General features: G+C 40.3%; 1 protein-coding gene across 1 annotated transcript in view; it reads right to left on the bottom strand.

Moving 5' to 3' along the window:
- Window positions 1–6,332, bottom strand: part of meis2a (Meis homeobox 2a) — a 53,267-nt gene extending 46,935 nt beyond the window's left edge. The window contains exons 1-6 of the mRNA XM_034231782.1: window positions 5,565–6,332; window positions 4,884–5,110; window positions 3,308–3,449; window positions 2,998–3,048; window positions 2,541–2,591; window positions 1,918–2,067 (exon numbers count right to left, since the gene is read on the bottom strand). Coding sequence (XP_034087673.1) covers window positions 1,918–2,067; window positions 2,541–2,591; window positions 2,998–3,048; window positions 3,308–3,449; window positions 4,884–5,110; window positions 5,565–5,576 — 633 coding nt within the window. The 5' untranslated portion in view covers window positions 5,577–6,332. The remainder of the gene's footprint in view (window positions 1–1,917; window positions 2,068–2,540; window positions 2,592–2,997; window positions 3,049–3,307; window positions 3,450–4,883; window positions 5,111–5,564) is intronic.
- Window positions 6,333–14,641: the final 8,309 nt, after the last annotated feature.

The following is a 14,641-nucleotide window of genomic DNA, read 5'->3' as shown; positions in this document are numbered from 1 at the left end:
TTCACTTTCAATAGTTTCACTTTGTGCAAATATTATTTCCACTAAAGCCTCACCAGGTGCACACATGCTCTCACACACTGAACACAAATAAGGCATTTTTATTTATACAAATATAACTATAAACTAAAGCGTGTATGTTTCCATAACATGCAGTGCTCAGCCTTGAGCCACTCTCAGCTCAGACAGAGCTAAAGCAAACAAGAGAGAGAGAAAAAAAACCTCTTCTGCTTTCGTCAAATTCAGCCCAAGCAGTTAGGTATAATACAAAGTTTACTGGTGCCACAGAAGTGAAATAAATCCTTCAAAACTTAAATACCTAATGAGGTGGTCAGTCCAAATGACTTCAAGATAAATGGCTTGTCATGCAACCTTCTTTGTTTATTGCTGCTCCTGATTTGCTTTATTGGCATAGGCCTATCTAATTGTCTAATTATCAAAAATATTTCTTACAAGTGGACTGATGACAAAGCTGGTGTCTGAGCACTGGAGGCACCATTGGAAATTGGCTTGAGTATCAACCATCTGCCATGAAACTAAACAGGCTAGTTTACCTAATCTCCACAATATAAACAACAGCATGCCTCATTTCTACACTTGTGTTGGAGGACCACAATATTTCCGTTCTGACCGTTTCTCAGACCAACATCAGTATCGTCGGTCTAATTGTGTTGTAATGCACCTTGTGCGGGCACTGCGTGGCCATGTGAACGCGACGGGCTTTCAGAGGGAAATCCGCTGCTATTAGGCCTATAGCCAGAGCCAACAGATGCAGCGCACCGACTTTGCATAACACTTAAAACTGCTTTATTCCTAATAGGATTGGCCTCGTGCTGCAACCATATTAACCAGTCACTTACTCGCAACAGCTCGTTTTTTTTCAACCAAACATTAGCTTTACCACAGGCATGCAAGACGCAATAAGTCACAGAAATCAACTCAATAATACACTGTCAGCTGAATCCATAATGCGGGAGGAGCCAGTGTTTATTACACCGAAAATGCACGATTTAAACCAGAGAATCGATCCTCAAATGTAAAGCTACTGTACTTCAGGTGCATATAATTGAATTCAGCATTATGGAGCCTCCAGCCATAAAATGGGCAGCAGAGGAGAGAGCCACTGCAGAGCAAACCGCACGGCAATCAATACGAAACAATTAAACACATTAACATCAACAGCAATGGAAGGCCTCCAGACGAACCATCAGATGTCTTGTGAACTTGACATTGATGGTAAGCCTTTAGCTCTGAAATCTATTTCAATAGGCTACCACTTTCTCCACCTCTGCAGCAAAAATCCACAGCTTTACGCACAGGCCATATCCAGCTCCCACAGCCCCAAATATAAAGCCCTTTTCTTTTTAAATATTGGCCTAAAGCTAAAGCTTAGCACTGATACCCTGCTTTAACGTTAAACCTGCGTAACAGATAATTGCCTTGCGTTTTTTTTCTCAACAACTCTCCATAATACACGGCAGCGATTTGCACACGCACACCCTCTAATGCACGCGCACAAACACACACACCCTCTTAGACCCCGGGAACACAAGCAAGCACGGACGCATTATGCACATATGACTGCCCCTAATCAAAAGACTAAAACAATAACTCAGTCTATTGTATCACATCTAGCTTTTGACCTCAGAACATCGATCGGCAGATTTTCCTTGCAGAACAGAGCATGCTCTATTTACTGATGGCACAGCAGGGTCACACACTGAGCACAGGCTAAGTAGCCAAAAAGTTGGCGTTTGGAGACACATCAAACACATCTGATTATCTAAAAACAACCGATTACTCATTGGCATTGTGTTTAAAAAAAGACATAAACATGCTCGGGTGTTCTCTGTCAGCAGCAGAGACACATGCAGACAAAACCAGCACAGCACTTGTTATGAATAAAAAGCTGTTACTCACGTGATCTGCGAGGTTAGTCGACGACCCCGAGAGCTCTTCGTGATCTGATTTTGAGCTGCCATCCCGTTCGTCAATAACTAGATCTATTGGCATTTTTCCTTTCAAACAACTGATGTACCGGTGGCAAAAATTGTCGCAGAGCTCGTGCACCTAGAAAAAGAAAGAAAGCACCTTTTGTCAGAATAGGGAAACGCTTGAGTCAGTCCAAGAATAACTCCAATTATGGGGGCATTATCGGCGTCAAGGAAACAATAGTGAAATTGTTGCAGTGGTTATTATTCTCCTGAGACTGGAGCAACAAGTTGAACGACAAAAAATAAACAGCATGCCGTCTAAGCTGCAGGAATAATGAGCAGCTGAAACTAAATCTGTAGATCGATAACAATGTGCAACGTGTGCAAAGAGGCTTCAGTATATTTAATCAATAATCACATAAATAGTTGGCTAAATAAAATAGCATATTTTATGAAAATTAGATAACTGAAACTTTCTCCTAATGCATGCCGGTTTATTTGTAAATGTTTCAGCATTGCAATGAATATTGAACCACAATTAACAATATCAGTTGCATTAAAATACAAGGTGTTTGTGCATTTGGCATTAAGCTCAGATAAAATATTTACCTTTTCTAATTCCAAGAGGTGAAACCGTAATACTTGTATGGCTTGTATCATCTGGAAAATGGCAAAAAATAAATACAGTTCACATCACATAAATTAACAGGAATTTATAATTGTTTTCAGTATTATGTAATGATCCCCCCGTCATAACACTATGGAGTGCACTACAGCCAGCAGCAGCAAATTATTATTTTTAAGTATACAGGAAGCTTTCACAATGTAGCTGACCATCACACGCTGGTCAGCAGATGGACTGAGCAGTGACAGCGGCAAATGTGGTAACACTGCTTCACTCCAAAACTGATCCGACATCAGTGCGGAAGTTTTAATCATATGTTCACATATTTACTGTGTGATGCTGCGGACACTCCACAGTAGGCCTATCACAGAACAAGGCAGTATAACCGCAGCGAGGCGGCAATTACATTTGGAGACAAGAGAGGTCAAAGGGTGCTCTTACCAAATTGTCCAACTCTGGATTTGATGAAAATAAAGGTTTTTCTGCTCGGACCTAAAATAATACACCAAATGTCAAAGTTAGTTTGGCTTTAAATGTGCGGCATGTGTGTCTATTTCTATTCTGAAATGTAACCTGATAATACAACAATTCTCACGAATGAGTTTGTGTTACATTCTGCAGCGAACACACACTATTAATTAATCATATCAAGAGAAAGTGTTATTGCAGAAACACACACATGAAGCAGGCAGAGAACTATGTGCCATGACGCAGCCACAACATCCCAAATATTTATTTTTTTGAAATTGACCTGTTTGGCAAAGACTGCAATGTCCTCATTGAAGGAGTCTGAGGAGCAGACATCGCCGCCTGCTACGCCGGGCTCCCTCGGAGTACACGTCGCCAACTCGCACTTCTCAAAAACCAGAGCGAGCAGTGGGAATAAAGGGTGACTGCAAGAGGGGAAACACAGCCTGAGAACAAGCAGCACACCGGCTCCACAATGCCCACTGCAAAAAAATTCCCATCAACCTGCTTATCTGTCTTTTATTTATACTTTTATAAATCAAACATAACAGTACGAGAGGAATTCTACTTGTACCCCGCTGTGTAGTTTTAACATACTTCTGACCACATTTTAAAATAATAATGACAACTGATTAAACAATGCACTCCGGATTCAATCTTAATTTTAGAAGCGGTTCTGACTTGCAAGCATACAATACACACCAATCTGAAATATGTTTACTCATCGTATTGGGAATTTAAATATTTTACACTTAATATTATATTTATCGACTTGTTGAGACTGACATTTTTTGCAGTGCAAACTACAAAACGTTTATAAATCAACAAAACTCAACAAAAACAGGAATGACACACTATACAACAGTTACTGTTTGTTACAGATAAATTATACGGTCAGTAAAAAAGTTTAAATTAAATAATATGTTTTAAGAGTAACACTATAGAAGCAATGAGGCACCGAGAACTATGGCTTTAAAAGTGGAGCAGAGTTCAATAAAAATACGACTGATACCACTCCAGCAGCATTATGAGACCAACAGTGATCAAGATAATATTTAAAAGATAACATATCATTTTAGAATAAGATACTTTTAGTGGAACAAACGTTAATTTTCTAAAACTGGCTTCCTTTTATATAATGTCATTTAGATGTATGTCAGTATAAAATATAAAATGTGGGTAAACGAGATGAAGAGGATTTACTCTACTACATCTCAGATTATAATGATACACTGTGGATTATAGCACCTTCTGTGCACGTGTGTTAATTAGTTTTGGGGTTTTTTACAATTAGAAGTAAAAGCGTCTATTATTCTTTAATTGTTGAGAATAATGTCATTTACGTATACATATAAAGACACGAGGTGCGTTTTAACGCGCTGTGTGTGTCTGTGTTACATTATTTGAAAACATTTCAGAAGTTTTTCAGGCAGCAACGAGAACATAAAAAATATTCCAGACTATTTTAAGGATTGAAAAAGTATAGAGGGCAATATTAAACGCTAACTTTATAACATGGAAGTGTTGAAAATACATTTTATTATTTTTCCAATGCAGTCAGTGACTTTGGCACTTGGACTGAGCACAGAGAGCTTCCCTATTATTTTATAGCTTGCATTTCCAGCTCGAGGCTTACTCTTACTTACTGCAGGCTTGACGATGCCTTCTACAATGCGTATAAAATTACACATCAACAACAGCCCTGACCAACAATAGAGTTCCAAACTGCGGTCAACCCCGGACAAAACACTATGTGAATTTAGTGACGAGAGAGAAAACTCCAACTAAAACATCTCACAGAAAAGCTTGAAACTTAGGAAAAAATAAGTTTACGCTTATTTGGTTCATGCAAACCTTACCCATAAATTTGATCTTTATCCCTCTTTAAAACGTCGTTGACAGCAGAGCCCATGCTGCTGGGCATAACGTTTGGATGAGGCGCGTGGGCTCCGTAGTGCTGGCTGGCGTGCAGCGGCGGTCCGTGGTTCAGGTGGTGGACCTGGGGAAGCGGCCGGGGAGCATGCGGGTCCCCGTACATCGACGCCGAGACTCCGTCCATCCCACCGTAGTGGGCCAGCTCATCGTACTGGGAACAAAATCAGAGCAAAAGTCAGCGGTCTGCTCGGTTACTTTTTAAACAAATGTGAAAAGTACAAAAAGCATGCCGTGTCTTTTTGAATATACGCAAAGGAGAAACTAACACGCGATACAGCGAGGGCAGTAAAAGTGTCTAATATTCAATCTGATACACTGTTTGTCATTACCAAAAACATGATAACTTCCCGAAAAAGAGTTTGGTGTGTGAAAAGAGCGAATTAGTATGGAGTCTCCTGTGAAACTGATCCACGACTGCTGTGGAGGCTGTCGGTAAGAGCACAGGCTGTCACTTTGACTGAAGAGTAGGAGCGCTGCTGAAATGTCAAATATAGCGACTTTGATATGAATACTTTGTGAATTTGCCACCACCCGACAAGAAGTTATCGATACGAGTGCCTCCCTAGTGGATTTGAACAGGTAAGTGTAGGAGATTTAAAACCTACCCTTTGCGCCATCAGGCTGCGCTCCAATAAACTCCTGAATCTGTGGTATATTTAATATCCCAGTCCCGTTTAAAAGTGATTTAGAGGCAAGATTCCTTTTTTTCAACCAACTTTGCGACTTCTCCTATTCGCCAGTGTGGTTCAGTTGAAATCGTAGCATCAGGGAGTTTTGCAATTTTTCTTGTTTTCCCTCTTTCCTCGGAAAAAAAAGAAAAAATGCGCCAAAGTGAAGGTTACAATCGGCCCATCAACAACCTGCATGTAACTAAACTGTCGTGTCTCATGGCTTTTTGCCACTCCAGCTGTCAATCAAAGCCAGAGGTTGTCAAGGTAATGAATGAATGACGGTTGGTGATGATGTTCAAGAGAAGGACGAATCTTTTTAGTCCGTTTTCATCCCGCAAGTCCGCGTCTCCTTTAATGCTTCCAGATCGCTATCTTGTTTTATTATCACTGTAAAAAAGGGAAAAAGCAGTAGGAATTAAGAGATAGCGATTCAGATCTCTCCTTTCTTTCCCCCGTAGGTATTTCGTCTATCTGGCGAGACTGAGATGAGTGAGTGTCAGCGAGTGTTGGCAGGTTGGCTGCTAGCTTGCTTATAGAAACGGAGTCAGTTCGCAGCGCTGAGCGGTGGGCGAATGAAATGACGGATCCCGGAAGTAGCGGTGGCCATAGCCAGTCCTACAGCAGCTCCAGAAAAGAGAGAGGAGAGACCAAATCTTGTGATATGCAGAGTATATGCGAGGCACAGGGACGGATTCAACACCACACTGGGGGTAAAAGCCAAACCAACAGCTCCAACTCCCACCCAATTTATTTTTGCCGTGAAGAGTCCTAAAGAAAAAGAAGAGAAGACAGAATGAGTAAGGTTTAACAACAGGGACACTTCGAGCTGCAGCTCCTCTGAGTTCAATCACACACAACACTGACTGGTTTTAATCACAGGAATCATATGATAAAATAATATATTTGTTTTAAATCAGTTTTACGCACGAAGCATGCACACTTTGGGAAAGAAGAAACGTAACATTTATAGATAAAAAAACATGCACATTGGGACTTTTATTCATTCTTACAGTCAGTGATAGAAGTTAAACTAAGTAAATATTATAAAGCATCTGCAGGATATGCTGAGTTTAATATATGAGCATGACGCTTACGTGTTATCTGTTTTGTGGTTTAAGCTGGTGTGCCTAATATATCAGTAATACGTGCTAATCTTACTGCTAATTATTGCTCTGCTTTTTTTCAGCAAATTAAAGGACACACAGCACCCCTCTAAGCACAGAATGAACTTTTCCAAGAGGAAAAAAAAAGCTTTTCAGGAGAAAGTAATTTTGTATGTTTCTTTCGTCCAATCCCCTCTCTTGATAGAAATCCGTGCCTTACCTCAGAGTAGTCAATTATCAAAGCTCCCCAAGATCATCAATCATGTGAGGAGATTGAAGTTTAGAGGAGGAGCCGGAGCGGCCATCGATTGCAGTGAAGCCCTTTTTGGAGCCTGAGCACTTTTACGCACAACACAGAAGCAGGCCATCTATTCCTTTTAATATTTAGCTCCATCAATGCTAATATGGCATCATGGCTGTATTGATAGGTGCTCACATAAAGGCTCCGTTTATAGCTCCGTGACATTTTTGATGTAGGAAATTAATTATTCACAGGTTAGGATTAAAGTAGACACACGCTCAGGGAGAGGGGCTGTGGCTACTGTTGGAGGGTCAATAAACTCTCCCAACAAACAAAATCCCAAACAGAGTTGCTTGAGGTCGATCACAGAAATAGCAAGGGCTTTTTTTTTTTTAAGGAAAACGATTCAATAAATGAAACCGTGACAACAGTTATGTTTGTTGGCATAAAGGGGGGTGGGAAGTAGGACTGCTGGGTTTGACAAACGGCTGTGTGGACATTTCAACGTGCAATACCCCGGGAAGGAGCTGCAGAGCGGTGCGCAGAGCCAAGGCATTCACCGTCTCCAAGTCTCTCTTACACTCTGTAAACACAACCAGCCCGGCAGACTCTGCTATTGAAGACTGATATTTTCATAAGCTAAATAGGCTACTATCGTCCACATTGATTTGTGCACTAAAGATTGACTTTTTTTCATCATTCTCCTTTGGACAACGACGGTAAGTAGCACAAACCTTATACTGTATAACGCTTTGTTGTGAACGCGCGTCCTTTCACGGCGCAGTAAAGGGACAGTTTTCAGGCTGGACTATAAAACAATGGAATATATTCTCATATGTAGTTTATGTTTAATATGCCGTTAACGCGAACAATCCTTAAAACTCGAGCGCTTGAATGATTTTTTAAATATACATATTTCCAGATCTTAACCGCATTCTTTCCGCATTTATTGTGGAAATATGTGATTTGCCCCCGAGGAGAGTGATGTAAACACCCGAAGAGCGTGTGAAAATAGCAGAGGCTAATTATGCGTGTCCAATGTACGGCTCCACAGAAACACATCCTTCCCTATAAAACTTCCAGCAACGACTCCTAACGACGTGGACATTTTAAACTCTTTCTTTTGTGAACTATTTATTTGAGTAATTAATGGAAGCTATAAACACAAGACATCATCATTAACAACATTTAGGTGGCGAAACGGGTTAATTTCGCTTTTAATGCGACATCACACAAGTCGGTGTTTAATTTTATAATTTTATTTTAATCATCATTCACTCGATAGGTAATAAAAATTAATTTTCCTCATAAACAAAACCTGTGCCAACTTAAACTCCCCTGTTTATAACCTGGACGCGTTTTACAAACCAGATAATTCCAGGAGGACACCCATCGTAGACAATTACATGTTTTAAAGAGTTTTAGATTTCTTACAACGATGCGAGAATTTTTCAGGTGCACCACTACTCTTACGCATATGAAATAAAATCAGTGGACGGCATTAACAGGCGGTACAATTTCATCTGGTGGTGTCAAATTGAGGTCAGTTTAGGGTTAAAGCTCTCGGTGTCCGTGTGGGACATGGCCAGCTGCGTTTGGATTCATTAGGGGGGGGACAAGATCCATTTCAAGGAAAACACTACTGGGACAATCACCAGGCTAAAGATCCACTGCATGTCACATCCTAAAGGTGCACGAGGACCGCCTGCATGCGCCCCAACAGCAGCACTGATCTTCCACTCCTCTGTTTACTCTTAGCAGGATTTACAATCCCTCTCCCCCTCTCTGCCCTGCAGGGCTCGGTTGTTCACACACACACAAGCCTGTTGCTAAATATGGAGAGAAAAGCATTGTTGATTAATTCCCTCAAAAAGACCACTGATATGAAACGAGCCTCAAATCCTCTTAGTGGCCTTAAACACTCCTGGAGAAACAATTGGCGCTCAACCGCAGGAACAAATAAAATCGCCCTAATCTTGTTTGTAACTTTGTTCTTCTTTGGCCCTCTTCAGTATTTGAGATTATGCAAATAAGCAAAGCTATAATGTGCAAAGGCGCTGGGATAAGACTGGATCATAGACTGACTGCTGGAGAGGCTTGGAAAGTAACAACCTTGCAGCCTGCCTATTTCTTTCTTTTTGTATGCAGCAGTTTTAAAATTAAAGAAATGCAGCTACTGATGCATCATTTCATTTAAAAGTGTACTTTCTGTGCTGAATAAAAGTAATGGAGCTCGGCGTTTTTCCAAAGAAATCAACGGGGTAGATTATTTTAATCATCTCTACAGACTGCATTAGATGTTCCTCTTTTGCGGACATGCTTTTAGATTATTTTATTTATGACTTGTTTATAATAACTCCGATCCTCGGTGTTTTCCTCTTACAGAAAGCATTACCTCAGTCATCTGAATCTGAACTTTTTTTGACCCCCTGAGTGAAATGTGACTATAGGGTTTCAGAAAGTGCAGTGAGCAACTCAAATACTTGTAAAAGTTTCGCGACTAACTGTAAATTCTTCAGCTCCAAAGGCTCATTTTCCCCTCCACCGATTCTCAGAGTCTAGTGTCAAAGGGTTAGTAAAGGGAGGGTGGGGAGAGAGAGAGAGAGAGAGAGAGAGAGAGAGAGAGAGAGAGAGAGAGAGAGAGAGAGAGAGAGAGAGAGAGAGAGAGAGAGAGAGAGAGATAGAGATGTAGAGTAGAGTAGATGAGAGAGAGAGAGAGAGAGAGAGAGAGAGAGAGAGAGAGAGGGGAGAGGGAAGACCAACACCAAATGTAACTGTGGCTTTTCCCTTCTGAGACCAGATAGACATTATGCGGCCCTCTAGCGACACCTGGCGGCCACAGATAATGCCGAGCTGCCGAAAGCTTTGAAACGAATAAGAGAAGGCCCATAAAATGAAACAAAACAAAAATATCGACTAAATTTCAACAAAATCCATCCACAAATATTAACAAAATCGTGAGTGATGATTCAAATGAAAGTGATTTCAGTCAAATCATTAACACAGAAACGTAAATCGAAATTATGAATAGGCCTGTTATAAAATGCAGATGTTGTTTGTGTTCACATCGAGCGTCCCAGGGAGTCGTTTCCGTAATTCTTAATTTATTTGCTGGCAAAGCTTCGAACATAAATTCGGTTTAGCTGTTTACACCCTTCACATGTGAAGCTGTTAAATAATGGTTACTGTGTCAAACAACCCAGAAAAAATGGGGCCCTTATTAGTCCTAGTTTGTCTTTAATTGCGTGTGCAAGAATTATTTTTAATTTGTGAATTTATGAGATTTTTTAAATTAATTTAAAATTCGGTTTTCATATCAATGGATATATAATTATTTAATACACATACTGATAAAACACACTGATGTTGGTGCTAAACGATTATTTTAAAATCGATACAAGCTGGACGACTCTTTTCATCTGATATTAAACACGGTGTTTCATGTTGTAATATAGAAATAAAACATTGAGAATTAAAAAATCGAGCGAAGCCTCAACAATTGAAATAAAATAAAAAATGTTAAGATTATTAACATTTTGATCTGGAAAACAGCGCGTTTATGAATTCATAATTATAGCCTAGTAACAATATTGAGGATACAACATATTTAACATTAACAACTACATTGCGATTTATTTTTTCTTAAATGTATTTGGAAGCTGGAAGCTTTGTACAAACTAAATGTCTGCTGTCAGCCACCTCTCTGTGTGTGCAGCTCAGAGCCTGACACAGTCTGAGCAGGTCACCGCCGAGATTAGAGGCCGTCGTTAACGCCTGTGCGGAAACACCAAATGCTGATTTAATGAGCTTGCATTGGGTGTTTGTCCCAGAATACCTGGTGTGCATGTTAGTAACGCCACAGACGATAATCCCTGTGTTTCCCCCCTAACACGTGGCTTTAGGGACAGCCTACACCTACATCCGCAAAGGCGCTTGTGGAGATTTACGTAAGATTTCTTCCTTTTTTTCGCAGTAAGATTGAACAGGTCGAAGCCTATAAGGCCCTTATCCAGCCACATTACCAGATGTAATTGAGAGAAGTTTAAGTGGAGGCCGGGAAACCGAGGAGTTAATAGCGGTGACCCTCTTGCTGTGCCTCTGTCGCTCATCATTTATCAGGCTTAAGGGGCTTAAACAGGCAGCACAGACCCACCTTTTATTACATATCAAACCCTCTTTCCCTTATCTACATTATAGGAAATACATGCTTCGTTGCCTGTTATGCGGATTTGGAAATAGAAACATGTCCAATAAAGTCGCCCTCCTCCGCTGATCAGAGGAAATATGGCTGTAGGCGCTGTACAGACAACCCCAGCAGTTTAAGCCTTTATTAAATTGTCTTAATTCCCCTCTCCACTTTGAAATGAATAGAAATTCCACTCGTGTGTTGTTTTGTCCACGGCAGGGGCAGAGGAAATGTTTTCATGGTTTCTATATGATTACAAAGTGAATAAAATGTTAAAGCATTGAGTGCCACATTGTTAAACTTGTACCCATGCGAAATAATGCATGCAGCGTCCGGGAGTGTCAGAGACATGTAACAAGACTGTAAAGGAAGTAGATGTGCATATCTTATCCTAACTTACGCCGAATAAACCAGGCAATAACTATCTATACAAATGCACACTGCTTTATACCATTAATTAAGAGGTGAAAAAAAGATCTTTGTGAAAAGTCTTCTGTGACTTGCGTCATTCTCCTTTATTTATAGCCCTAATGAATTACTTGCCCTTCACAGGGAGGCCATTAAAACAGCTGTCTTTATTTATTTTTGAGATTTAAAAAAATGCTCTAATAGATAATGCTTTCAAGACTAACGTTTGGATTTGATATTTGAGTACATGAGTGATATGGTTGTTTTCTTCATGTAATGTTGCCACAGTGTTCCAGTTCAACTTTAGGACCAAGCCTAAGTTGTGTACTGATTTCCTCCAAGGAGAGTCAGCCTGAACGCAGCTGCATTCACAGAGTGACGGATTTTGATATTCTAGTCACACAACAGAGTAAACACTGCTCTCCTGTTCAATAAACATCATCGACAAGGTTCCATATCCAGCTATTTAAAATACAGAACTTAACCCTCATTTATCAGCATTTTTTTTTTAAATATGTAAATAAATTAGTAAACAATCCCATTGGCATCTTTGTTTAGATGACACTATTTGTTTAATCTGTATGTGCATGTTGTAACATATGATCTGTTCTCTGAAAACATATTGTAATGTTTGTACTTTATTTATGCTTTCATAAAACATTTTTTAACAGTTCTTTGGTTTCCTCTTGTCTTTTTTTCTATCTTGCAGACGTGAAACACAAGCTCACAACTAAAAGGTTTCACTGAATCATCACACACACACACACACACACACACACACACACACACACACACACACACACACACACACACACACACACACACACACACACACACACACCACAGAGACTATAAGCTAATCAATTGACTGAACCCAAGAGACAAAAACTATTCATTGGAGTTATAGTATACCTGCACTTAGTGTATCGTCTCTCTTGTTGAATGCCTTTATGTACTTATCCACCACAGTATATGGGACAGTCCCGGCAGAAAAGAAACACTGCTAAAGGTCTAAATAAAACACACACGACTTGCTTAACACAACACAGTCTCGCTCATGACTCCCCTTGTCTGAAAACAATGCAGGTAAACAAATGCAGATGCTTTGCTTGTTTGTTTCTGTCCTCATGCTTTTTTTCCCTTCCTGTTTACATGTTCCCATTTCCATCTCCTCCATGCGATACCCAGAGCCCGGCTCTCCCTGCCTCCACTCTGGTTCTGCAGGAGTTCACATGATCAAGCAAGGTACCCAGGTAATTACCCGGCATTGTCAAATAAAGAGACCACTGATTCAAATGAGGAGTGAAATATCAAAGACCGGCGTTGCCTTTGCAGCCACTACTTATCCACACAGGAGACAGAGAGGAGATCTGAGAGCTCGGGACCTGCAGCGAGGCAACAACAACACTCAGCCTCCCCTTCCGATAAATATCACCAATGGAAGCAAAAGAGACAAACATGTAGGTTCACAAGTAACAGCACATTTATTTGTATTACATACTTGTTTGTTATTAGCTCGTAGAATCCTTTATAGTGGCCACAGTGCAACCTTAACAAGAGGGATTTTGCTATATTCCTCGACCTTCCTGCTCGTCTCTCCTGACGTCAGAAGTTGGAAATCTGATCGTGCTCAGAAGCTGTCACAAGCAGGTCATGCAAAGTTTCCAAACTTCTGTTACAGCATTGATTCTATAATTTCTGCATCAGACCCAAAAGGAGGAATAAAGAGATGCTGGTCGCCAAGATTAGAATCGAATAGCAAGTTAATGTCTGGCGTAATTAGCTCAGATAACCGCAGCAATCATTTATAATTTGCAGAGTTTGTATTTTCCTCTTGCTGAAAGTTGCACAGGCTCGAGTGACCTTTTCTCCCAATGCTTTTACAACATAATCTAATATACTATGTAATTTCTTCCGCTGATTCAAGCAAGGCTGACAACAAGACCTTTGACACTTTGACACAGTAAGTGGAAGGTGATCTCAATGAGCAATATCATCGCTCTGGAAACAACCTCTACCAAACCTAATTTCTGCTCCCTTCACGTTCGACTCGACAAGCGGCGTCCTGGGATTTCAGTCGAGCACAGAGAGAGTACCTGTAATTTGACTTGCCACGTCTAAATGGAAGTTGAATGGGTTACATTGTGCAACAACAAATAAAATGCTCACAATGCTTTAGTGACTGTTTTCCATGGTTGGAGGCGAAATAGGGCTGGTGACGATGTTTGAGTGTTTAATGCTATAAACACACACACTTCCCTCCCTCTGGCATATGCAAGGCTCCCAGGGACACTTTGCATGTTAATATTCATAGGGTGATGGGATGGGCTATTAATTATTAAGCACAGTATAGAAGTGTAATACTTCAGCATTTAACACATACATTTAGTTTTTTATTTGCTGTACCTGAGGACAAACATTTCAATACAATTGTCGTGTGGCTGAAAATATATGCTTGAAATAAAGAGTTTAAAGATAAATAGTAACAATTATTAAGTAGAAGACGAGCAATGAGTTCATACATAATTAACATCTAAGTAAGCTAAACTGAACACAGAAGAGCAAAACATATATTTGTCTTTTAAAGTTGATTTTGTTTAAATTTCCTTTGATTTGTCATTTTTAGTGGGAGTTTGAGCTCTTCCTGTGTAACTTTCCAGGTGAACTACACCAGCACTCATTCCTGCAGTTACGCCTCATGACAGACTGTCACAGTGTGATTGAGTTGGAGTGGGGCCACCTGCGAGAGGTGGTTAGAGGTCCATACCTGAGCTTCACACATCTGACAACTGAGCAGAGAACGGCTCCTATATGACCGTAAAGTTAGAAAAAGGGAAGACCAGCGACCACACTCATGTTTATTTCCTTCTATATTCCCTCCATCGTGCTTTTCTATTATAAGCAGAAGATAGAAATGACCCAGATAAGATCAGGTCTTTGAGAGTTCACATCATATTGTGACAGAAATGAACCATTCATCTACATCATCTGTCTTGACATGAGCCGAAATCAAAAAGGACACTGTCATTCCGAAAGATCGCCGCAATTCAATCCAATTCATTTGTGCTCTGAA

Source organism: Gymnodraco acuticeps, unplaced genomic scaffold, assembly GCF_902827175.1.
Source record: "Gymnodraco acuticeps unplaced genomic scaffold, fGymAcu1.1, whole genome shotgun sequence".
NCBI classification, from domain to species: Eukaryota; Metazoa; Chordata; class Actinopteri; order Perciformes; family Bathydraconidae; genus Gymnodraco; species Gymnodraco acuticeps.
Note: the sequence above shows the minus strand (reverse complement) of the source record. Positions and strands in the feature narration are given on the sequence as shown.